The sequence below is a fragment of the Zingiber officinale genome, chromosome 2B (assembly GCF_018446385.1).
Source record: "Zingiber officinale cultivar Zhangliang chromosome 2B, Zo_v1.1, whole genome shotgun sequence".
NCBI classification, from domain to species: domain Eukaryota; kingdom Viridiplantae; phylum Streptophyta; class Magnoliopsida; order Zingiberales; family Zingiberaceae; genus Zingiber; species Zingiber officinale.
This window is the reverse complement of record NC_055989.1, coordinates 64,251,327-64,277,215: the sequence shown is the minus strand read 5'-3', so window position 1 is coordinate 64,277,215 and position 25,889 is coordinate 64,251,327. Positions and strand designations below refer to the sequence as shown.

Here is a 25,889-nt window from a genome sequence, read left to right as displayed (position 1 = left end):
ATTTTTATTAATTAAATTAAATTTTGAATTATCAAAATTATTCAAATTTTTTAAATCTAATTTATCAAGCACAATATTATCTAATTTATTAAAAAAATATTCTCTAAATTATCATGCATAGGGGTAGTTTTAGAAATAATATCTTCATACAAATTTATTGACCTATTTTTGAATGTACTACGATTGAAAAACATGGGATTTGCATCAAATATAAAATTACTAACCTTTTTCGTAATTTTTCTTCTCAGGTAGTGATTCTTGTAGTGTCCGAACTTTTGGTACTTAAAACATTTGATATGATCTTTGCTCCTCCGAACTCCGAGTATCGATTCCTCCTTTGACACCAGTGGTGTCGTTCGATTCTTACGAATAGGACACTTATTTTTATAATGTCCTCTCTCCCTGCACTTGAAGCATATAATATGTAATTTAAAATTTAATATTAAATAAAATTACCTTTTTACCATTCTCCTCCTCAATTTGTGGTCTGCTTGCTCTGTCGGTGGTTAGTCCAATCAGAACCTTTTGCTTTGATACCAATTGTAGGATTGGTGCGGTCAAGAGAGCGGGGGGATGAATCTCGACTTGTCGCTTTGTTTTCGATTTCGTTCGTTTTTTCTATCACAGTCATTAGTAGTAGTGAAATATAAAATAAAGTATGAGAAAAATAATACTCGCGAGATTTACTTGGTTCCTAACCCCCCGTGTGTCCACTATTGGTCTCCTTTCCGGAGGAGGAGAAACTCGTGTTACAGTTTATCAAATACAAGCATAAAAGAATGATAAAGTAAATACAGCTTGTAATAAAAGAATACAAACAAAAACTTTACTGAGCCGATCCGGAAGTCTTGAGCGCAACACACCCTTCCTAGAGCTTCCCCGATAGCAAAGCTTCACATTGTAGCCTTCCTTTTTAACACACGAAATATGAGTAGTAGAAGAAGCGATGTCTTGAACGTAGAGCCTTCATCTTCTTTTATAGAGTTGATCAGATTCTTATCTAGATCAACTCCTATCTAGATGAAGTATATCTAGATAAAGGAATATATGGATCAAGCCTTATCTCTATCTAAATCATCTGGCTTATCCTTATCCTCGTCCAAATTATAAAAATAAACTAAATCTTTTATCATATCATCTTCCATATCAACATTTCACAACTTAGTAATTTGGACCAAGCCAGTCGGTTTACCAAATCACTAGTTCGGTCTATTGAACTAGTTTGGGTCCAGTTCAACCCGAGTCAGGTCCGGTTCATCCATTTGTGGTTGTCTTATTTCTATTTTTCTTCCAGCTCCAAATTCCTACAAAACAATCATACAAACACAAACATGCAACCTAGCATATATCTGTAAGTTTGCCTGACCCCTTAGGCTTACCTTTTGCTTGGAGGTCCCTCCTCTAAGTCTACCACCTAAGGGTCAATCCCTCAGGATCAAGTCACACTCTTGTAAGTCTACCCGACCTACTAAGCTTCATGCTTAGACAACATCCAAGACTTTACCATTACCTAGGGTTACCTCCCCTAGGATTTTCATTGTCTAGCTTCACTCATTAGGACTTCAACCCTTAAGATTACCTCCCCCTAAGGTTTTCACTATCTAGCTTTAGTCACTAGGGTCTGACTTTACTTACTAGGACTTCCACCACCTAAGGTTACATCTCCTTAGGATTTTCATTGCCTAACTTCACTCACTAGGACTTACCCTTGCCTAAGTTAGGACTTTTACTAGTCATCTAGTCCTGACTAAACTTCTCTCTTCCAAACATTAAGTCCTATTTAGATAAACCCTTGGTCAAACTAACCAAACTTAGGTATATTTTCAAACATCAAAACTCTTGAGGCTGATTACACCAACAGTTAGAAACAATACTTATAAACGAATTCTCTTTCTATTCTACTACTTTTATGAGCTGACAACATTGTAAAAAGGCTACTTCGCTTAAGAGAGATTTTAGTGAGCTTCATTTGCCTTAGATTAGCAATCCTCTGATTGTAAACCAAGTAAATCTTTCTTTCCTCTGTCATTATTTTATGCATTTACTTTTTGTTTATAAACAAGTGTTTTTTCTAACTTAGTTTGAAAAGTCGAGAAATGTTTGTTTTTCATTTCAGGGCAATTCACCCCTCTCTTGCTGGCCTCCAAGGGACTAACAGTATACTCATGAATATGAATTACCCTTACGAGATATCTTGTTATGATCGAAGGATACAATAATATAAATTGGATATCTAACATGAAAGACTAGAAGTCTACTAGTGGGTATGTATTCACTTTAGAAAGTGCAATCATTTCATAGAAATCTTCTATATAAACCATAATAACCATATTTACAATGGAATATGAGTTTATAGCTCTTGACAACTATAATAGTTCTTAGAAGATGTTCCTAGATGACTAAAACTGATGCTGGCAATTTACATACATTGTGATAGTCAATCAGCAATTAGCTAGACATAGAGTCATCTGTATAATAGTAAATCTAGACATATACGTTGTAGATATAATACCATTAGGCAACCACTCTCAACAGTAGTTATCACTGTTGACTATGTGAAGTCAAATGATAATATAACAGATTTTTTAATCAAAGGATTAAATAGAGAGTTAGTTGTAAACTTATTATGAGGGATGAGTTTGATGCCGATGAGAAATGTCAGTGCAAAGGAAACCTAATCTATGCAGATTGGAGATCCCAAGAACTAGGTTCAAAGGGATAACTTAACTACACTGATAAAATTGCTTACTATGGGAAACGACCTAATGGATCAATGAAGCATGGAGGTTAAACACACAACTTTTAATGATCTAGTCGAATAATGTAAATTACTCTTAGGAGATCACTTTTGTGAGAAAGAAGTAGAGTCACTTCGAAGAGAATTAAGGTACAATTCTTAGAATTCTTCATAGAACCATGTGTGTTCATGGCTACAAATGAATATACTTATGAGAACTGAGATATATTAAGAAGAGTCCTAGGTGAGATATGCTAATATTTACACAAACGATAGTAAATGTCAAGGGCATCATGTCTATTGTCAGCTAATAAGTAAATAGATCTTCACAAGGGGAGATTCAAAGGATAAAATCTACTTATCCTATACTGAACTCAACTGCTGAATACTATTAGATACCCTATTTCCATTCATTTAGGGGGATTATTAGAAATATGAATGGAAAACAAGAGATGGAAGGAGACTTCATTGTGAATGAGTTTTTAGTCTCACGTTGGAAGTTTTATGGATTTAGTGTTGGTTTATATTGTTTCACATGTATATATGATATGAACAAATGCACGAGGAAAGACTCTCTCTCACGCATAGGTGCATGGGGAGGTGTACAAATCTAGGGTCAGTATTGCACTGAACCAAGTTGACTTATATATGAACATGACCTGCGTGCACGAAAATTGGATTAGTCATGGCAAAATTTGCTCAAGTATAACAACCAACATTTTGCTACATGATTTCTTTTTTGCTTGTTGCTTAAGAGGGTAACGAAAGCATTAAGTATTGTTAATGATGATTTCGTAACCTCTCAGATAGTAATGACTGGCCATTGAGGGTCGACGGCTATTATTAAGTCTTGGGCATTGAATAACCTTTTCTCGGCTTTCAATACAAATGAGGGATTATACTCCTATATAAAGAGACCATATTCTTGAGCAGGAGAGAGATGCAGAAGCGAAAGCTATACCAAAGAAGAGAATCTCCATCCACCTTCGTTCCCCAAATATTCTCTCTGTCTTGCATTTCCACTCACTGGTTTGCCGATAATAGCAATCAGATTTTTTTTTAGTTCACTACGAACAACTAGTGCTTGGTTGTGTACGTGGTTCTACCGTTGTATCTTGGGAAACTACCGTCCATCATAACCAAAAGTACAGCCAGAGGAGGACGAATCTGTTTTAAGAAAATTACTTGAAAGCAGATCTTGACATCTTCTTTTTGACACTTGGAGTCGAGAGTTGATAGTCGGGAGTCTGTGCTCGGACTCGACACTTGAACTCAGCAGTCGGGAATTTGCACTTGGACTCGATATTCAGGAGTCTGCACTTGGGAGTTTGTACTCGGACTTGGCAGTCAAAAGTCTGCACTCGCACTCGATACTCAGACTCGACAGTCAAGAGTCTGCACTTGAGAATCAGGAGTCTGCACTTGGGCATACAAAGCGGCCCAGTTTTCTAGCCAACTCAGTCATCCCAAACAACTCTTTCTTCCTTGCTTGACCGTATGGGATTATCAACTCAGATCAACTCAATAAATAAATCTGAATTTAGTGTTTTGTAAATTCAGATCTTTTACTTCTATCTCTGACTATAAGATTATCCAACATTCTCTGTGTGATCTTGCGAAGAGTGAAGTTCTTGGATTTTGTTTCTTCGTTTAGTGGGCTTACATGTTAAGATTATAACACACGGTGTTGTCAATAAAGTGATCTAATCGATGAATTATTATGAGTTTGGTTTAATAGATAGGATTATGTGCATGGAAATCCATTAATCCGTTTTTTCTATTCTTTTTGAACTTAGATTAAAAGTTATTTAATTTAAAAGCCTACCGTTTCCGTAGGGTTAAGGCATCGATTCATCTTTCATCCCATGGGAGGGAGAAACACAATTGTCGTCAGCCGCTGCAAATCTTGTCTTCTTTCTTTTTCAGATTGAGCGGCGGCATGAAGGCAGTGATGACGAATCTCGATTCATATCAGGATTTACAATATTTAGCTTCCGTTGTTATAATTCTGTTTTCGCAAATTGCTATATAAATCTACAACAGGATCCTGTATTTGAATTGTTTGATTGATTAGAAAAATTCTTTCAGAAATATGACATGAAAAGATGCTAAAAGAATGAGAGACACATTCCAAGTGCGTTCCAAATTCTGAGCAAGTAATGAAGCCATCAAAGGTTGTTGTTATTGACCAAAATAGCGAAAATGACTTCAGCTCCTGACTGAATGGCATAAAGTGAAAATCTGAGTGAAGATAAAGATTTGTCTCAAGAAATAACATAGCAATTGAGGCAAGCAAAGTTCTATAGAGATTCCAGGGATGAACACCGGATACCACAAAACCACATATAAAGTTATCGAAAATGTAGTAATATTAACAACTTCACCTGTCATTAGACTGTGAGTGTTCAAATCAGGGCATCCATAGGTCAGGGTGAAGCTGAAACTCTAAAAAGGAAAAGAAAATGCGCGGTGTGAGTTGTTGATAGTAGCCTTGGCCTGTGAAGTTCTTCCTACAAAGTGCCAACATTGAGCACCCGTGCGACGAATGGATGGTCTAGTTTAGTCGCCGAGGAGTGGCTCCATGGTCTCACATTTAACAAGGCTCATGCTGCATCAGATGGCATCAAAGCAACTCAACCATCGATAGTGAATCAGATGGCATCAATATGGAATTTATCAATAATTACCTTTTCTATTCTATTTGATTCCTTGTCTGCAACTTCATCTAGTCTATTTGATTCCTTGTCTGCAACTTCTCAATGGGTAAATCCGAAATCGCGAGCTGCTTGGTCAAGTAACCTAACTGTTCGGTTCTGAGATTCGAACCCTCGCTGCATAGAAGAATCTGCTAGAGCCGCACCGTGCCCGGGGGCGAATGAGAATGCCATCATCATCCATGTAGGCATTGCCATGCCAAATCGAAGATCTTGTAATTCCTAAGCCAGATTATCACAGTGACAAGTGAGAAATTGCAGTGGGTATTTTGACAATCACGAAAGCCAGAGAGTATTTTTAAAAAAATTGCAGGCGATCAATTGCTTTACCTGGCCAAGAAGGCAGAGTCAATGGAAGAGATGCAGCCCTCAAACTCCATGGACGATTCCAATCTGCAGCAGCGGCTTCCTCCTTTGCATTGTGGCAGATTCCTCAGTTTCCAATTTGGGGGAAAAAAAATTCGAAATCTTGTTTTCATGGCCTAGAAACCTGGGCACTGGTGTAGGAGCTCCCAGAAGGCTCCGGGGGAAGGAATGTAATTAGGGCTAGTCAGGAGGTTGCTGCCCCAATTGGCGTTGGGATTCTTGTCGGCGAAATCCGGACTCAGTCCCAGAGAGAAGATGGGATCGGACGCCGAGGGCGAGAAGAGGTTCGGCGAAATAGGCGGGAGCTCCGCGGGCATCGGAGAGAGGATCCCCGGGAACAGCGCTGGCTCGACATCCGCGGGCGGAGAGGATTTCTCGAAGGAAGCGATGCGGGCGGCGGGGGAGATCGCGGAGTCCGGGCCGGTCAGCTTCTGGACGAGCGCCATGAACTCGCTGGGGTCGGCGTGGATGACCTTGGGGGAGACGGAGTAGATGATGACCGGGTCGCGGTGGGGAGGCGGCGGCGCGGCGAGGGGTTTCCTGATCGTGTGGGAGTCTTTGCTGACCTTGAGGCTGAGAGGCGACGGGCGGGGGCCTTTGAGATGCATCTCCTGCCGCGGGGACGGGCGTAGGTCGGAGGGATCCATGGATCGGAGGAGGCTGGCTGGCGATCGAAGAGAAGAGGGACGATAAAGGAAGGATTTGGGAGGCAGTTTCGACGAGTGCAAGCCGCAAGTTGGAGGAAAGCGCGAGGAAGTTTTGTGGAAGTTTACGTTTTTATTTTTTTATTTTCTATTTTCTAAAAGACAATAATTAAAAATTCAGATAATTTCTAAAATAATTAAAAATATTAGTAAAAATTTAAAAAACGCTGGTCTTTTGTTTTATTTTTTAAAAAAATAAATTAAGAAGACATCTATTATTTTAAAAACAACTAACTTCAAAATTACTAAAATTGTAAATTAGAGTAATTTTTATTAATATTTGATAAAATTTTAATAAAAAAATTTGAATAAGCTTGATAAATAAATAAACAAACTTAAATGCAGCTATAATTTCATGTGCAATGACAGCATTGAAGTTAATCAACTTTGTCAGAGTTAATATTTATATCATTACAAATATATATACCGAAATATAATTAAAATCTATTTTAAGAATAAAAAATTCTATCCTAATTGACTCTCTCAATCTAATCTAATAGATGTAATTAATATTATACAAAAGGAAAAAAATTATATCACTAAAGAAATCAGCAAAAATAATGATAAATAAAATCTTTCCTAATTTAAATGGGGACATTTTTGTTCTTTTACTAAAAAGAATATTTCTCGTATTTGATTTATTCAACATATCGCACTATTTAACGTGCAGGTTAAAACGGTTTTCCGCTACGTGTAATACAACGTCGTATCTGGGATACAGCGTAAAGAGCCCGACACGAAGAGAGGCGAGGAGGTGGAGCAACAAGCCAACAAGTCGTGGTCGCCTTCTCATTCTTCTCCCCCCTCCTAAGGAAGAAGACCGACGCTTCCACGCCCTTCCCCTCTCCCTTCCTCCCCCGTCTCTTCTTCTAGGTCTGAAAACTCCGACTGCCTCTACCGGCCCTCCGCCTCTCCGCACTGGTAAGGCGAGGCGATCGATCGACCGATCGCCGGTTGATTTGCCTCCAGTCCACAGGTCAGGAATCGCTCCTTATTCGGATAGGGCAAGGAGATCCAGTGATAGAGCGCTGCGATGAGGCCCATGGAGACTCTGCAGGATCTGATCGAGGAGGCCAAGGTTCGCACCGTCTGCTGGGGCATCTGCGTCTTCGCCATCTCCTACTTCTTGACCCGTATGCCACCTATTTTTATCTTAATTTTCCTTCATTTTTTTACACGGCATTACTGATTTTGGCGATGTGGGACGAACGACCTGTGTGTAGCAGTTGGAGGATCGGCGATTAGAATTGAGGCAAGAAAGAGATGCTTTTTGGACTGTAGTCTGTTGATTTCTATCGAGAAGCCATTGCCTTGTTATTGTATTCTCAGGAGTCTAGTCATGGTCATCTGCAAAAAATTCAAATATCACTATAAACTAATAGCCCAAAACTTGTGTTAGCATGTGGATTAGACCTCTTTTAAAGAATCTAAAATAAATTAGGAAACAATCAAATTACAAAATAGGAACAAAAGTAATCTAAATTAAACATCTACTTACCATTTTCCTTCTTTCCGTATGTACATTTGAGATTTGTTGAGCATATTTGAGACTCGTGCTGATGTTCAGTTTGACCCTGACAAAAAATAGGGATAAAAATTGCTTCAGGTAATAAAATTTACAAAATAGTTGTTGAAAGGGACATATACATATTTGGAGTATTAATAGAAGATTATGTTCTTGATTGCATTTTCCCCTTAATGCTTTCATAAAAACTTCGTCTAGAAACTCTATGATTTCTCCATTGGTCCATATCTATTGTGAGAAAATTGATATTAATGCTTTTGGTATTGACTTTGTTGATTGAATATTAGTCTAGTTTGTGATGTAGAGAACTTATTGGTATCAATGGACTTCAAGCCTTCCTCTTTGTCTAATGATTTGACCATGGTTGTGCTTCTGCAACTTTGACCACATACGCTTCTCGTTGTGGTGAAATCGACTCCCCAAATTGAGAGCATAATTGATAGTAGACTAACTTTGTCTCATTGTTCCCCAGATGTTCGATTTTGATGCAACAATAAGTGCTAGATTTATCTTTTTTAGAGGCACCTCTTCACTGTGGGCTGCGTACCTATTCTCAGCATTTCAAAGTTTGATTTTGATTATCTTGTTCTCCTACACAACAAAGTTGAGTTCTTCTTGGTGGGGAGAGATTACAAAATATGATTTTAGTTTTATTTGGTGTTTTTGATTTGTAATAGTTTATTTAGGTAGATTCTCCTCTCTAGGAGAATAATTTTTTAAGGAAGACTTTAAGTTTCTAATGCTTTGGCTTAGAGTGTAGGGAAGTATTGCTACAAGTTTAATTTATATTGTTTATTTCCTTTTTTTGTGAATTATTTATTTCCTACTCTGTTTGGTCAAAATCTTTAAAAGGTCTGATTCTTTCATGTTGAATCATCTTTGCATAATAAAATTTCCGGTATTTAACTTTTCTTTTTCTGTGTACCATGATTTATTTGCTAATGATAAATTTTTTATCCCTTATGCTGCATAGAGCAGTATTAGGCCTCTGCATTACTTTTATCTGTTTCCATACTACATCAATGTGCCAAGAGTTATTAATAATTAACAAAAAAAAAATGATTAACATGTAGTTGATGGAACTTTTGGACTTAGCTTCATATTATATGTATAATTTTAATGTACTTATGCAGTTTTTCTTATTTCGTAGCTTTATGATTAAAATTGACTAATTACTCTCTTACTTTCTGTGTTTGTTGAATCAAGAAACTTGCATATCAGTATATGTACAATTTAATTTGATTTTGAATTCATTTGATAAACTCTTGTATGCAATCTATTGATTGGGACTTGTGGCTATTCTAATTAAATATTAATATCCAATCTCTCCAAGGAATTCATTCAGTAGGAGTTAGACTTTTGCGGTTTTTTACTTTGATGTCCAATATTTGCATTGTTGCAAACAAAGTGTCTTTGCATGAAAACTTTCTTACAAACTAATCTTCTGGGTGCAAATCTCATCTCTCCGCTTAAAGGGGGCTGCTGTTATGGACTGTAGGTAAGCCCATCTGGAGCCCATCAAATACAAAAGATACACACATGATAGATTTAGAAAGAAGGGTGCATATTAAGAGAATTGATTCAGCTATAGTAATTGACTTTATTTAAGTCGAGTATCTTTTATTTTTAGTAGGATTGAGTTAAGTATCTTTTATTTTCAGTAGATTGAGTCTAGTATCTTTTATTTTTAGTAAGAATAAAACCTTCTTATTCCGTCATTGCTTTCTTTCTTTGTCGGGAAGGAATGTAAGTAGTTGTATTTAAATGGCTAGAATAATGCAATAAAGATTAGAGTTTACAAAAAGAAATCAAACTATCGAGAGGTTCTCTAATCCCAACGAGCCTCAAATTATCCCTACCACCATAAGTTGTCAAGGTCGTAAAACCAAGAAGACAAAGATTGATTTCACCGATCAGTTGGTAAACCGTCCTATCACGCGATCCAAATCCAAGGGCCATAACAAATTGGTATCAGAGCTTGTTGTAATGGGTGACTCACGAGCACTTCAATAACGCTTGGATGACAAAATTGCCAATGAAAAACGGCAGCAACTCATCCACACTCAACTAGAGGAATTGTCCAAAGGTTTCTCTAAGTTACACTCACACAATAATCATCCAGGTGAAGAAAGCAACAAGGCACCGCTCGAAAGGGTATCGTGGCAATGAGGAGGGATCCCCATATATACCATGGTATTCGAAACTGAATTTCTCATGTTATGATGGTCAGTCTGATCCCTTGGGATGACTCAATCGATGTGACCATTTTTTTCACCATCAACGCACTCCGGAGGAAGAAAAAGTTGGCCTAGCCTTGTTCTATCTTGACGGAGATGACCAATTATGGTTCATCAAATCAGAATGTGATTTACCTCATATTCAATGGGAGGAATTTAAAGATAAGGTTTGGGCTACCAATTCTTACAACAAATTGGGTGAGCTTGCCAAACTTCAACAATCAGGATTTGTGGAAGACTACCAGCGGAAGTTCAAACAATTGGCGACACGAGCGAGTTCCTTAACATCAAAATAAGAAGTTCAAATATTCATTAGTGGCCTCTAAGATCACATTGCCGTGGAAGTCGAGCTTCATCACCTAAAAGATCTCACATTGGCTATGATTTTTGCCCGTCTATATGAACGCCGCTCTAAACGATCTGAATCTACTGTCACACCATTTATCAAATGATTAAATAGGGAGGAAATGGAAGAACGACGTGCCAAGGGCCTTTGTTTTAATTGCGATGAACTTTACACTCGTCTTCACCGTTGCAAATGTTTTTTCTAACTTGAGGGATTAGAAGATTCTGATGAATAAGACCACGTTGAGGATGTTAAAATTTCCCTCTATGCGATCACAGGCACCCGCGCTCCTCAAATCATGCGGATCATGGAAAGATGCAGTAGCTATCAGGGAACATTACCCATCATTTGTGTTTACTGGCAAACCCGTTTTTCAAGGAGGGAGTAATGCTATGGATCGTAGGTGAGCCCATCAGGAGCCCACCAAATACCAGAGATACACACACGATAAATTTAGAAAGAAGGGTGCATATTAAGAGAATTGATTCAACTATAGTAATTGATTTTTATTTAAGTCGAGTATCTTTTATTTTTAGTATGATTGAGTTGAGTATCTTTTATTGTTAGTAAGAATAAAACCTTTTTATTCAGTGTTTTCTTTCTTCCTTTGTCGGGAAAGAACGCAAGTAGTTGTATTTAAATTGCTAGAATAATGCAATAAAGATTATGACTGAGTTTAAAAAAAAAATCAAACCTCCTAGATCAAGTAGTTCTCTAATCTCAATGAGCCTCAAATTATCCTTACAACCATAGGTCGTCAAGGTGGTAAAACCAAGAAGACAAAGATTGATTCCACCGATCAGCCGGTAAACCGTCCCATTATGCGATCCAAATCCAAGGCCATAACAGCTGCATACCCTTAGATTGAAGTAGTCAGTCTTATTGCTAGGTTCCTGTTTATAGACATTCTATATTTACCTGATTACTTGATGTGGAACAATTCAGGATTAATTGATGCAAACAATTTAGGGGGCGTTTGGTACGCGCGTTTTCCATTTTCATTTTCTGGAAAACGCGCGTTTTCTGGAAAACGCGCGTTTTCTAAAAAATTGGCTATCATTTTCTAGAAAAACAGAGAATGACAAAAAGTCGTTTTCTATTTTCTAGAAAACGCGCGTTTTCCAGAAAATGAAAATGAAAATGGTGCAAACCAAACGCACCCTTAGTTATTTGCCTTTTTTACTTATTTCGTATGTCCCACCTGTTGAGGTAGCAGGTACAAGTTAATTATCAAATGCCGTCAATAGTTAAACAATTTAAAATAATTGATATATGCAAATTTATTGATGGATCATCATACAAAACTTTCTTTCGCATTTTAAGTTTAACTGATAATATAACCTCATCGATCTGTTTTTTTATAAAATTGGAGCATCCGCCTTAAAATCTTATTTTGGTTATTTGTTATTTAAACATGCCAAAGTTTGTATTCAACAAGTCAATTTTTGTATTTTTAGTAGAGATGCAAACAGGGCAGCTGCTATTGTATCACTCAGAATCAGAAGTTACATTATTTTAATTAACAAGAAAATATGGTAATTAATCATGTATAGGGTTTTTTCTTAGTGTTATGCCTTATGAGCTGTCAATTTGCCAAATAGCTCATATGACGAAGCAAAAGTTCTTTATTTGTTTATCTATAAAACATTCCTGTTAATTCATAAATCAGATTTATCTATTAAAACCGATGCTTCTGACAATGACTCAAGGATTTAAAATGATTAAACTTAACTGATTTTGATGTTCCGTACATATGTATATTAATTCTCTTTCATTTTGTATAAATTTCAAATCGTGGACAACTTTTGAATCCTGCTTTCTTTTTCCTACAGACACTAGCAAATCTATGTGGACAAATATCCCCTTATCTTTTCTCATTCTAGCAACCTTACGTTTTCTCTCATATGAGGTTGAGCTCCGTTGGAGGGTGCGGCCAATTCCTAAGCCAACATATTTATCTCATTTGGAAAAGAAGCAGTTACAACTTGATGATTCTCATCTTTCTACCGTAGTTACCCCTTCAAGATGGAAGAAGAAAATTGATTCGCCTCTTATTGATAGTGCCATTGATGAGTTTATTAGCAAAATTCTACAGGATTTTGTCATAGATCTCTGGTATTCATCTATAACTCCTGATAAAGAGGCTCCGGAGTTAATACGCTCTTTAATACTTGATGTTCTAGGTGAAATATCTGGAAGACTTAAAGAGATGAACCTTGTTGACTTGTTAACTAGGTATTTTTGAGTTACATTTTCTATTCACCAGCAATTTCTCTCTCTCTCTCTCTCTCTCTCTTTTTTTGGGTTATAGATGTGTTCAGCTAATGCAATACTTCTATTGCTTTTCAGGGATCTTGTTGACTTAATAGGGAACCAACTCGATCTCTACAGGAAAAAGCAGTCTGAGATAGGTGTGAATGTTATGATAACTCTTTCTTCAGAGGAAAGGGATGAAAAGTTAAAGCATCATCTAATGGCGTCCAATGAACTTCACCCTGCTTTATTTTCACCAGAGAGTGAATACAAGGTACAATTATTAAGTTAGAGATGCTATCTCATGTATATTTCTGCATCACGAGGCATTGGCTTATTTAGTTTTAGTGTCTAGGTAATTCAACGCATTATTGGAGGAGTTTTAGCTATATCCTTGAATCCACAAGAAGCTCAATGTCCATTGGTCTCTTGTTTCAGTCGGGAGTTGTTGACCTGTTTGGTCGTGCAACCTATTTTGAAGTTTGCCAGCCCTGGGTAAGCTAATCAATTTCACAGATTTTCAGTAAATGCATTGTGAAGACAAACATCCACAGCTTTTATTTGAAAAAGTTTGATTAATTTACTAAGAAGCTGGAATTGGAATTATCTATCAACTTGACAGTTTTGATTGTCTCCATTATGGGTTACTGCCTTTTTTTAGGTATGATAGTTAGACAATCCAGTAATGTTGGAAGTTTGTTTTCTTGCATTGTTGGAAGATGTTGTATGGTGTTAATTTTCTATTAAGGAAATCACAGTTTTATATAATCATTTAAGCCAATAAGTCTTGGAATTTAGTGTTATTGGCTAACTATTCTGCATGTGGAACAAGGTTAAATAGTGTTAAACAATCCAATGATACTGGAAATTTATTTTCTTCACTTGCATTATTGAATGTTGTATGGTGTTAATTTCCTACTTAGTTTCAGCGTTGTATGATTGTTTAATCCAAGAATTATTGGGATTTGTTGTTGTTTGCTATCTATTCTGCATAAGGAAAAGATTAACTAGTGTTACTATTTTTTTTCAGGTATATCAATGAATTAATTGAATACATGTTTCTTAACAATACTGATAGCAGTAATATGGTGGTCAAATCTGATAGTTCGAATAAGGATTCAGGACAGAATACTCAAGATGGTAAATCAGAGCCAAGGAAAACGTCAACCAACTTCTCCTCTCACTCGGCATTAGTTCACAGTGGTGGTGAAAAATCAACAGAGGTTTCTCTTCAGGGTACCCAAAAAAATTCTGTCCATTTACCATCTCGTCCTGCAGATTGGGCTGTGGCACTGGAGGCTACTACAAAGAGGAGAACTGAAGTTCTTGCTCCTGAGAATCTGGATAACATGTGGACTAAAGGCAGAAACTATCAAAAGAAAACTGCCAACCTAATAAAAGCAGGGACATTACTGGGATCTGTAAATGCTACTTCAGGATTGGTAACTCCTACTCCCCAAGCAGGAAGTCCAGGGAAAGAATTAGTGGCCAACATGAGTGATAGTATCAAAGGTATAGACGAGAACTATATGGTTCACTTAATGCATGGAATAGCAAAAAATGAGTGTCATATTTCCTATGATCCAGAGAAGAAGCAATGCATGGAGATGTCCCTCAGTTGTCAGAATGAGACAAATACTGGCAAATTGGTTACTAGTAATAAGATTCAACTTAAACGGTCAAGCAGTACATCTGATATGGATACAAATTTTCTAAACAGAAAAGGTGAGAGTAATAGTTCCAAGGAGAACCATCGGCAAGATAGTGCTAAACTTACAGATGAGGAAAGTGCTAGAGTGGTTCCCCACATGGAAGGATACCCGCATACTCCTAAAATTAAATGCCGGGTGAATATTATTTATTGCAATATTACCATTTCTTTCTCAAGGATTTTTTGCTTCATTTTGTTTTTCACTATTAGAAAGTCAAATTCCATGTGACTAGTTTTTTATTGTTTGACTTTGATAATTTATGCTAAGATAATGTTCAACATTGGCTCAACATCTAGCTTGCAGTCGTGGCACTTTAACCACTTTTTATAATTGGCATGAATGATCCCTTTCCTCCAAGTTATGTCATGGTGTTTGTTAGCTTCTTCATTAGAAAGGATGATGATTCACAGATAATTCATGTCTCATAACAATTTTTTTCGTGTCATCTTGTTTGTTGGAATGTACATTTCAATATGGAGATGGTGATGTAGTAAGACAATTTCAATTCCTTTCATCAAATTTAATTCTTCTTATTAGGGGGAGTATTACAAAAGGGTACTAGTTCAAATTAAATAAACTTTTTAAATTAAAGAAATTGGTTTTGAGACCCATATTAATATATTTATTTTTAATTAAACTTATTCTACTTTCCATGAATTGTAATAGATTGGGTTTCTTGTAATGCATATGTAAATGTCTTAGTATCATTGTCGAAGATATTTAACAATTGCAACTTTCTGTTTGTAATTATTAGAAGTTTCTCTTTGATTCTCTACAAGTTGGCCCAACTGAGGCATGCGGCTTTATTGTGAGATTGCTAACTAAGATACACGATCTTATTTCCTTTCACTATTCTTTTCCCTATCCTATGCTGCACCAATAGGCTTCATGTAGGAATGATCATTTGATACTGTATTACATTTTTATGTAAAGAGCAAAAAGATCTCTTTTTGATTGAATTTATTTTGCTATTTTTAGATTATTCTTTTAACCATAAGTCTCTCTTTTACTCGCAAAATTTCCTTTTTCTACTTGTCTAGGGGATTAGATCTTCGCTGCATTATTGTGCATATTTACTTCTGAGAAGGATGCAATAATCTATTTGTACTATTGGAAATTTATCTGACACATGTTTAGGCACCCGATTATGCACGAGTCAGGGAACATGAGATATTTTTTGTTGGTGTTTGTACCCCTCACACTTCATTTATAATGTTTTTGCAGGTTGTTGGGGCATATTTTGAAAAGATTGGTTCAAAATCCTTTGCAGTTTATTCAATTGCTGTAACTGATACTGATGGCAAGACATGGTTTGTGAAGAGAAGGTATTCTTTAATCGCTTGCAAACTAAATATATTCTAATATTACAATGCTAAGTAGTTTTTTCCTGATGTTTTATTTCTCATCTCTCAAAATTATGGTGCCTTCTTTTTCTGCAAATTGATTTTATTATAGTTTGTGTCCATAAGCTGCATCTTTGTATAGCCTTTTGTTCTCCAGTAAGTGTTATCATCATTGCTGTTCCTTGAATTTCATCAAGGAGGGAGAACTGTAATTTTTCTTTATATTTGCTGGAATCCTTGTCAATTGAAGTAAATATTAAATGAATTTTGTTTCATGACAGTTTCTATCTGCTCATTGTTTGCTAATCCTTGACAAATGAACAATGTATAACTTTCTTTATAGTATATTAAAGAGAGGTCAATTCTTAAAGAAATTGTTATTGACCTAATTTTAACCATGTTTTTTTGCTATCCTTATGTTTTCCCTTTTGAATCACAGATATCGTAATTTTGAGCGGCTGCACCGCCAACTCAAGGATATACCTAATTATTCATTACATTTACCTCCAAAACGGTTTCTTTCATCCAGTATTGATGATTATTTTGTGCACCAACGTTGCATCCTTCTTGACAAATATTTGCAAGTATGTTTTTCAACTTAACTTTGCAATCTTTTAGTCTGGATCACTTCTCTTAGACTTTTCTTTTTCTTGTTACAGGATCTACTTTCAATTGCTAATGTTGCGGAGCGACATGAAGTTTGGGATTTTTTAAGTGTTTCTTCCAAGGTAACTATAAATACAATCAGTACCTTTTGTTTCAGAAACACATGGAACAGGCTTTGAATCTTTTGACACCTGCTTCTTTTGAGATATTGATCCTCTTTTTTGTTTATTTTTCCTTTTTGAAGAATTACTCTTATGGAAAATCTTCATCAGTGATGAAAAATTTGGCGGGTAAGTTCATATCTCAAATTTTCTTTACTTGTTAGCTTTTACCTTTCTCATTCTCGTTAGAAAGATAATGTTTTAATCAGTGTTTCTTGCTTCTCAGTATCACTCTTTATAGGTTCCAGTTCACACATAGAAACTTTGATTAGTGTCTTTATGACAATGATTTGTATTTCTTAATTAACCAAAAGTTAAGTTCTTTTTAATATTTTCTGCTGTCTTTTCTCTGTTGTGGACATTTGATACAAGTCTGTGTATGTTTTGGAGATTATTATGTTGCTAAGAGATTTTTTCTACTCTTCCATGAATAAGACTAGAGAACCTATGATGGCATCTAGTGTAGGCTTGGGAAGAAGACAAGAGAACCTACTGATGTTGTTTTAAAACTAATATTTCTGAGAATTTTTGTACGCTCCTTCTTGTCATGTTCACAAGGGCTGCTAACTGAGCATCTCAAATTGTTTAAAATCATCAACCATGTTTAGCTCTATTACCCAGTTATGCACATGGGATCAGATAATGGGTTATCAATAGTTTGTTTGTTGGTTGGTTAGAGAAAACCCAATATTCTCTAGCATTCATTGAGGGTGAGATTTGAGACTACACCATACCTTAAATGTTCATTGAATGAGAGAATACTGATCTCCTATTGATTAGGGTTTGAATTATCCTTTTTCCCTGATGTGCTTCATGCACATCTATAGATTTAGCACCCATCACTACAACAAGAACACAACATGCAAGACACATCTCGATAACTTGGTGATCGTTCCAAGTTGACACCATAACAGAGGATTTTTTTCAAATGAATTCCGTTGGTATAAGTACAACTAATTGTCTTTGTAACTAATGATCCAGTCACAAGCTTGACCATTTAAATACTCTCTTTTTTTCACAAAGATTTGTCATCTTATAGTAGGGAATGAAAGCATTTACAAGTAGTGGAGGTTTAACAAGGCATTCTCATCTCAAGCACTGAGCTTAACATCTCATTAGCCCATACATGTTGAGCTTGTCCCTTGTGTATGCAATTTATTTTATTGCCCAAATTTGCCATTTGATCATTCCAAATCATTGGGGCTTCCAGACTCTTTACTTCTCCTCTAGTTGACACTTCTTCCAGTCATGTCAATTTTTTCATGTCATTATGCCAGTCAATGTGGATGATGCAATGGATGATATAGTTCGCCAGTTCAAAGGGGTTTCTGATGGTCTCATGCGAAAAGTTGTTGGCCCACCATCATCTTATGTAGTTTCTCCCTCACTAGATGACAAGAGCTTGTCATTGACCTGGAGTCAAGAAGACATGAGTAAGCAAATGCCTAGATTTAGAAGTATGGAAACATCACATAGCTTGTCTGAGGACGAGGGACATGATGATGATACTGTAACAAATAGTGGATGGCATTCAGATAACGAATTGAGCTCCAAAAGCTTTCCTCCTCGTGTTATCAAGCGCACAAAAGTTCATTCAAGTATAGAATATCATCAGGGCCAAGGCTCAGAGAAGTTTGACAGGATTGGCTCAGATACTTTGAAAACCTTACTACCTGCCAATTCTTTTGAAGATCCAGTTGGAATGCCATCTGAGGTACAACTCACTCTTTTCTTCTCCAAACAAATGAATCAATTTTTGTTCATTGCTTTATACCAATAATCATTATACATAATGATTATCTTGTTGCTTTGTGAAGCTGCAATTCTAGCAACATAAGCCAAAGACATCTGGCAAACCAAAGATACATGGAAAAAACCAAAGTATGCATATGTAACTAATATATAAACAGGATTGGTGCCAAACTTCATTTTATTTAGATGGGTTTGGGAAGATGTACTTATTGTGACAAGAAGTCTTAACAATCCAGGTACAATATAATCTGTTAACTTTTAAGGTAAATAATCTAAGACATAATCATGCTCCCCAGTAACAATAGCTATGAAACTGAAGCTTTGACCACATGCTGGTAAAAGCAACTGTACATATCTGTATATAGAATGTTTTGGATTACAAGCTTTGTTTCAAATCAGAATCTTATTGGATTAGGTTCTTGGATTAGAACCCTCATTGAGAATCACACTACTGAGTTCATCGCAATCTTTCTTGAGCTTTAATTTGTAATATTGTTAAAAAACTGATGCTCAACCATTTGAGCTTAACACAATTGTTTAAAAACAGAGAAGAGAGAAACTGAACTTCATTTGATCAATATTGTATAGTTTAAAATTTGGAAATTTGATTAAGTTATGAACATAACCTAGTCTTTTAAATAAAAGTGATAAGCACATCCCTTTGTCTAGCTGTGGGCCATGTTTTTTTTCTTTGGTTAATTTATTAATCTAGCACAACCCTTAATTCAAATCTAATATAATGTTTAAAATTTTTCATATTGATTTTGTTTTAAATATAATACATATTAAGTTTTAATCTTCTAATCGTTAAAATAATGGCATGTCAGAAAACCTGTATGTCAGCTTGAAATGCTGGACATATAATCTCCTTGTTTAGATCTAATTTAATCGTAGATCAGATTACACAAAAAATTCACTTTTGAAAGATTTGATTTTTTGACATGCATACAATCTATTTGTTGACTTGACATGATGCCATATTAGCTCTGCATTTAACAGGTAGAAGATGTAACCTTAACATGTGCTATACTTAAGATAAAAGAGTACGGTTATGCTAGATATGAACAATTTTAAATGTTGTACTGAATTTGAAACTTGATGTAAGGATTGTGTTAGATTAATTGATTAACCGGTATTTTTTCTATTTTTTTCAATGCTGATCATCCTTTCAAGAAAAAGTTTCACTAATTCTCATATGTTTTCTCCTGATTCTTTTTTCAGTGGACACCACCAAATGTTAGTGTGCCGATATTGAATTTGGTTGACAAAATATTTCAGCTAAATAGAAGAGGTTGGCTAAGGTGTGTTTCACATGGTAATTAATCATTTATCATATCTTGAAGATGCTTAATTCAATTGGTGCAGATTCGGTTTCTATGATAGTAATATTTAAATTTCAGAATAATTGAGATGCTATTTTAGCATGCCGACCTTTGTCATGTACATGTACAAGAGAAATGTAAGGTTTCAACATATCAGTATTCATCCTAAGAAGTACCCTTTAATAAAGGCATTTGACAATTTATTATTGAATAATCATTCATAAAAGTCTACGAGGTGCAGGATCAAGGTTAAGGTTTAAAGTATCTCTATTGAGTCGGAATGGTATGGTTTTGATAGTTAACCTTGCTGATACTTGGCACACTTCAACAGGATGATTGATATTAATATAATTAAAGTTTAACATATTAATATCTATCTTTATATTTTCAACATTTTAAATCATAAATATTAATACAACACATATTAATATATATTGCTATAAAAATATTATGAACCATAATATTACTTATAAGTAAAATCAGTACAAGTAATAAGAATATTAATTGTTAGATGTTTTATAAATTATGCATTAATTAACTGAATGCTAATATAAATTTTTAATTAAAATATAACATAAATATCATTAAGACAGGAATTCTATTAAAGGTTATAGATAGTTATTCGATATACCATTCTATGTGAAGGAAGAGCATAAGACAACTTTGACATGACTTCTAACTTCTAAGCCATCATCAGTTTTGCTTTCATTGTTATGTGTATCAATGTGGCCAGACTTGATCTTCTTGATCATTGTCACATGTTAATTCACCTTGGCTGGCGTCTGTATGTCCACATGATAACAATTTCCTTCTTCCATGTCATATAATCGTCTTCTTGATCAATTGGCAAGACTTTCTGCCTTTATACCTTTATTGTGCACTTAAAAATTATTCCTTTCTTCTTTTATAATTACTTTGATTTAATTTCTAATATCTTTCAGCTAATTTAATATCTTAGATGATTATATTTACTTTTAATTTATCGGATTTAACTTTTTTTTAGAATCATATAATGTTAGATTTTAGATCAAAATGAATTGCCTTGTTGTTGTTGTTGTTGTTGTTGTGTTTTTTTTTTTTTTCAATTTTTGGTTCACATACAAGAATCATATCATTTTACATAAGTCATAATGTATCATATGATACAAATCATGAATCATATGAGTTTGGCAACTATAGCTAGTATATAATTGCATAGGCTGACCTCTTAAGCTTTTAATATAAGCCAGCCAGTCAAATTTATTAAACAAATTTTCTAATCAAGCTTTTGAAATTTTGCTAACATGCTAAATCAGGATTGAGAATAATGTTTCAATCTTTTTGAAGTTTAACTATTAGCATGTGACATAATGTTTTTGCCCCTACAGGAGACAAGCGTACTGGATGTCAAAACAAATTTTGCAATTGATAATGGAAGATGCAATTGATGATTGGATTTTGAGACAAATCCATTGGCTAAGGAGGGATAATGTTATTGCTCAAGGAATTCGATGGGTTCAAGATGTAAGAATTTATATAAATAATAGTATGTTGTACTATAGTTGGCTTATTTTGGAAAAGAAGATATATATATATATATATATATATATATATATATATATATATATATACCTGTGGTATAGAGGAAAATGATTTGAACTTGTTTTCTTTGTTTAATTTAACAGCCTATATTTCTTAGAGAAAAATAAAAACAGGTCAAGCCTAATATTTTTGAATAAGTATTCTATAACTCCAGCGAATTCTCTTGTGATCATTTTCCAACTCTTCTTGGTCAATGCTCATTTGATTGATTATCTGCATCATTTTATTGAATTGTATTCAATACAGCTTTACTCGACTTGGGAAATGAAGGAATGGACTTTATCTACATCATTTCATTTCATTGAGACTTAATGTTATTCGAAGTTTGATCTCCTTCTCCCTTTTGTTACTTCATATGTGCCCTGTTTTCGTTCATATTTAATTCCTCATAGATCTTGTGTAGGCCTTAGGCCTTCTATTTCCTTAAAATATTCATCAAATTCTCCTTAATGTTGTAGAATAATACCCCTTGATGTACATAAAGAAATTCACTTATTTTAGTCACATGAGGATTTTTTAAGTTTAAATAATAATTGTTAGAATTGTACAATATATGATTCATATCATATAATAAGTTATGATTCAATTGTAAAATGTTAAGATTCTTACCTGAGTTGGCATTTTTAAGAGATTCAATTTGATTTAATACAATTTAGCATAAATCTTACTTTAAAAAGAAAGAAAATATATTAAAAGTGAAATCCGACCAATTAAATGTAAATCTACCCCTCTAAGGCATTAAATTAAACTCAATATATTGAAGTCGTTCTAAAAGAAAGAAAGGCTTAAAGAAACACAGCGAGGGGAAAGGGGTTTGCTTGCCATGGCAAGGACAATGGTCTTCTGTGCAGCAACCAGACAAGAAGCAATGACAAATGACAGTCACATGCAGCTGCCTCCAGCACTCCTATGGCAGCTGCGGCGAACAGGGAGTAAGTATGTGGTGGCTGTGTTTTGAGGAAGAATAACAAAAAAGAAAGCATGGGTGAATAGGAAGAGTAGGTTAGGAAATTATTCGACAGTTTTGCAATAGGTTCATTTTTCAAAAATTACAGTTAGTTACTTGTTTTTTTTTAAAAAATGATTCAATTTAGTGACACTGTGACAGTTCATGTAATGCTATATTCAAGGAAAGAATACATTTTATACGTTACATATTTATGAATTAATCAGATCCAAGTTTTACAGAGGGTTCAGTTTGGTTAACCTGTAAACTGATGTGTTATTTTAGTGGAAAGCATAAACCAACAATATATCATGCATTGTCTATTTTAGTTTATTGCCTCTAGATTTCATATAAACAACAGTTTGTTCCCGCTTTGTTTTTTTTTCCAAACAGATTCTCTGGCCTAATGGTACATTCATAATCAAGTTGGGGAGCAGACAAGAGGTGGATGATTTTGAGCTTGATCAGAAACCTTCTCAGGGTAAAAGTAAGATGAGTGGTGGTAAGGCCAATAGCTCAAGCTCTTTTCAGGCCCAGCTTGAGGCAGCTCGCAGGGCTGATGATATTAAGAAAATGCTACTTGGTGAGTCATTTCTTTCCGTGTCCTTTATTAAGTGTGCATTCTTGTTCTGTTAGTTGGCATTTCTTTCTTTTTCCATTTGATGCACATTCTTTGGCATGCCCATGACCACATTTATTTGATCTTTTCTTGTTATCTTTGTTCATTATCAAAACATTGAACGAAAGTCTTCAAGTCAAAATGCTAATCTATCAATGCTGAATTTTTTTATCTGGTCAATATAATAAAAAAATATTTAAATTTGGATATTGCTAATGATATAGCTTTGCATAAGGCATAAGGCTCAATGGAGGGATAAATTCCTTAAATCGTTATGGAACAAGTATAACTTGATGATGATAGCGAAGATGATGATTTTATGTAGCCTCATGGTTCATTCATGTTGTGAAGGTGTTAAGGGTTACTTAAGCTCAAAATCAACTTTTCTTTGCCAGGAACAAAGCACTGAACTCTTTGGCAGGGACTAACCCGAGGGAACCCCCTCATAATACTGAGAGAATGGATGATATGTAATATTATAAGTTTCCAATGAAGATATTCTTATTTAAACTATTTGGTAGGATTAACAATGGGATTATGATTTAGATTTTTGTTGTACTTTCTCATCACAATCAATGTTGTTTTTTCATCTCTTATTTTAGCTTTCAATAAGGCTATTCTTGTTAATTGCATACTTCTTTCTGAGACTATTTCATTTATTTCCTAAAATAGCCAAGGCATAATCTGGATCTTTTCATCTCAAATTGTTCTTCCTGGTCTTTTTGTTGATTGTGTGATACTTTCTAAATGGCCGAGAAGTGCCTCCCCCAGTAGGGTTTGGCCTGAGGAATGTATTTCTTCTACCACTTGAAATTATATCTGGATAGTTTTAGCTGAGTTGGGTGCTATCCTTGTGGTATTTTTTCGAATATCACAATTTAACCAATTGAAAGTTTAGTGAATTTCATGTGGCACACATTTGTGTACAAGGATGTATGACCTTTGCTGTTAGAAATATGATAATCAAAATCTATCTATTCATTAAAAAGGTTTATGATTAATTTTATTGCACTTTTAAATACCTGATGATTTTTACTCAAGAAGCAATTTGTTGCCAGGCGGAGCTCCAACTGCATTGGTCAGCTTGATCGGATCAAACCAATATCGACGATGTGCTAGGGATATCTACTATTTTCTGCAGGTAAGTCTTAACTCAGTTGCATAGGGAGTGCATTTCTTTGTGGTTAACCATTTATCTTATGGGACTGCGAACTTGTACCTTTAACCTCGCCCTCACATCTGACCATGTTTACTTGCAGTCCACCATATGCATTAAGCAGCTCGCGTACAGTATCTTTGAAATGGTAATCGTTTCAGTCTTTCCAGAATTACGCGAACTGCTGATTGATATACACGAGACTGCACGCAAGCAGTCCTTTTGATTATGGTTCAAAATTTCACCTAGTTGCCTCGGCCCTCAATTCGTTCAATCCGACAAATCGTTAGCAGGATTGCAGATTATATAATTTAATACCAGTTGACCTTTTTTTGGCGTGTCAACGTTCTCTATGAGTCGAAAGATGAATCAGAAAGGAAGGTGGGTGGATACTAGAGTTCTGTACATGTCCCTGAGCCACATGAACTTGATCCTAGCAGATAAGAAGCTGTATATGTAGGAAAAACTTCGTTGTCCCTTTTGTAAAGTCTTCAGACTCAGTTTGTAAAGTTATTCCTTAATCCTTTCCAACTGGGTTTTCTCACACTCTACTAAGAAGTTTCATTTTCTTAACGTTTTGGGATGTATTTATAGGCTTTAAGTTGAATATCGACCATTTTTCAGCCATTAATGAAATGAATATGATAAAGAGGAGTTTTAGGGCAATGGTAAGATTATTACTGTATAATATTGTGGTCATGGTGGATTTGAATCGTGGAATCAACTTTTTATCATGCAGGATACGGTTACTTACAATAAATTTAATTTTTTTTTTAAGATTTTGGATTGACGGGAGTTTTTTATATTTTGGATTTGAGTTGCGGAATGCTTGCTTGAATATTTTATTTCACTGTTATTGTAGCAATTGCGGTGTCTATGTTTTTTTTTTTATAAATATACAAATTAAGAACTACGAGGTGAATTTATTTTTGTAATTTTTAAAATACATATATGCATTGGGAGTGAACAAAGTGTTACCAAGGTCAATTGGCTTCATCACGACTAAACGTTTCCTTTTCTATTCTTTTTACCATTTTTAACTTTTTAATAAAAGTTGTATTTTCTTTTAAAGATGCGGTATTCATTTTGAACTAGTGTGTAGTCTTTATAATTTTAAATTTTCATCAAATTTTATTATAAATATTATTAACCAATAGAATAAAAAAATTCCTTAGATCAATTAATTACAGTAAAAAAGTGATTTAACTATCATCAAATTATGTGGAAGGTAATTATAAAATTAATTTATAGTTGATCAAATGATTAAAGGATGGAATGAGTTTTTTTTCACACCGACTAAGAATTGATTCCTATCTTATTATAATAAATTTATTATTTTCTAGCTAATAGGACATCCTCACTGGGACACCTTCAGATCAATTAATGTTTCTAAACAATATGAATAATTAAACTAATTGGATAGCTAATTTCATCCTGCCGAACAAATCTGACTTGCTTAACTTTTCTAAACTATTGTTATATGTTCGATCAACCTAAGGGTTTAATTTAAGTTATCATGTATAATTTTAATTATATAATTATCAAATAATCACATAATCATAATTATAAAAATAAAATATAATCTAATATTGTTTAACATAATTTTAAGTAATACAATAAAAATATATTTATTTGAAAGTTTTAATTAATAGTTTAATTTAACAATTACTATATTACCCTTATTAAATACTCTTAATCATTTCTCAAAAATATTTTTAATTCATATATTGACCTCTAAAATACTTATCCTTAATAAAATTTAAATTACACTCCTCTAAATTATTTCTCATAATATTTTTATAACATTTT

At 34.7% G+C, this 25,889-nt stretch overlaps 2 protein-coding genes across 7 annotated transcripts; one reads left to right on the top strand and one right to left on the bottom strand.

Moving 5' to 3' along the window:
* Positions 1 to 4,787: 4,787 nt before the first annotated feature.
* On the bottom strand, positions 4,788 to 6,539 carry LOC122045720 (protein MKS1-like). Of its 3 annotated transcripts, none has more exons than XM_042606064.1 (4): positions 5,782 to 6,539; positions 5,425 to 5,673; positions 5,122 to 5,345; positions 4,788 to 4,978 (listed from the first exon to the last, which is right to left on the bottom strand). In XM_042606064.1, the coding sequence occupies exon 1, from the start codon at positions 6,462 to 6,464 to the stop codon at positions 5,934 to 5,936; it is 531 nt and encodes a 176-aa protein (XP_042461998.1). In that variant the 5' UTR covers positions 6,465 to 6,539; the 3' UTR covers positions 4,788 to 4,978; positions 5,122 to 5,345; positions 5,425 to 5,673; positions 5,782 to 5,933. The 3 variants fall into 3 exon arrangements, with proteins under 3 accessions (XP_042461998.1, XP_042461999.1, XP_042461997.1); XM_042606065.1 differs by having other exon boundaries at positions 4,788 to 4,956; XM_042606063.1 differs by having other exon boundaries at positions 4,788 to 5,345.
* A 697-nt stretch (positions 6,540 to 7,236) lies between these two features.
* LOC122045719 lies at positions 7,237 to 24,746 on the top strand. 4 transcript variants are annotated; one of them, XM_042606061.1, is made up of 16 exons: positions 7,240 to 7,654; positions 12,462 to 12,864; positions 12,979 to 13,156; positions 13,238 to 13,377; positions 13,913 to 14,394; positions 14,470 to 14,729; positions 15,819 to 15,919; positions 16,377 to 16,521; positions 16,597 to 16,665; positions 16,788 to 16,833; positions 17,982 to 18,418; positions 19,678 to 19,757; positions 21,146 to 21,281; positions 22,699 to 22,888; positions 23,983 to 24,065; positions 24,184 to 24,746. In XM_042606061.1, the coding sequence occupies exons 1-16, from the start codon at positions 7,555 to 7,557 to the stop codon at positions 24,304 to 24,306; spliced, it is 2,973 nt and encodes a 990-aa protein (XP_042461995.1). In that variant the 5' UTR covers positions 7,240 to 7,554; the 3' UTR covers positions 24,307 to 24,746. The 4 variants fall into 4 exon arrangements, 3 of the variants coding, with proteins under 3 accessions (XP_042461995.1, XP_042461994.1, XP_042461996.1); XM_042606060.1 differs by having other exon boundaries at positions 13,913 to 14,729; XM_042606062.1 differs by lacking the exon at positions 7,240 to 7,654 and having other exon boundaries at positions 12,622 to 12,744; positions 12,813 to 12,864; positions 13,913 to 14,729.
* The last annotated feature ends 1,143 nt before the right edge of the window (positions 24,747 to 25,889 follow it).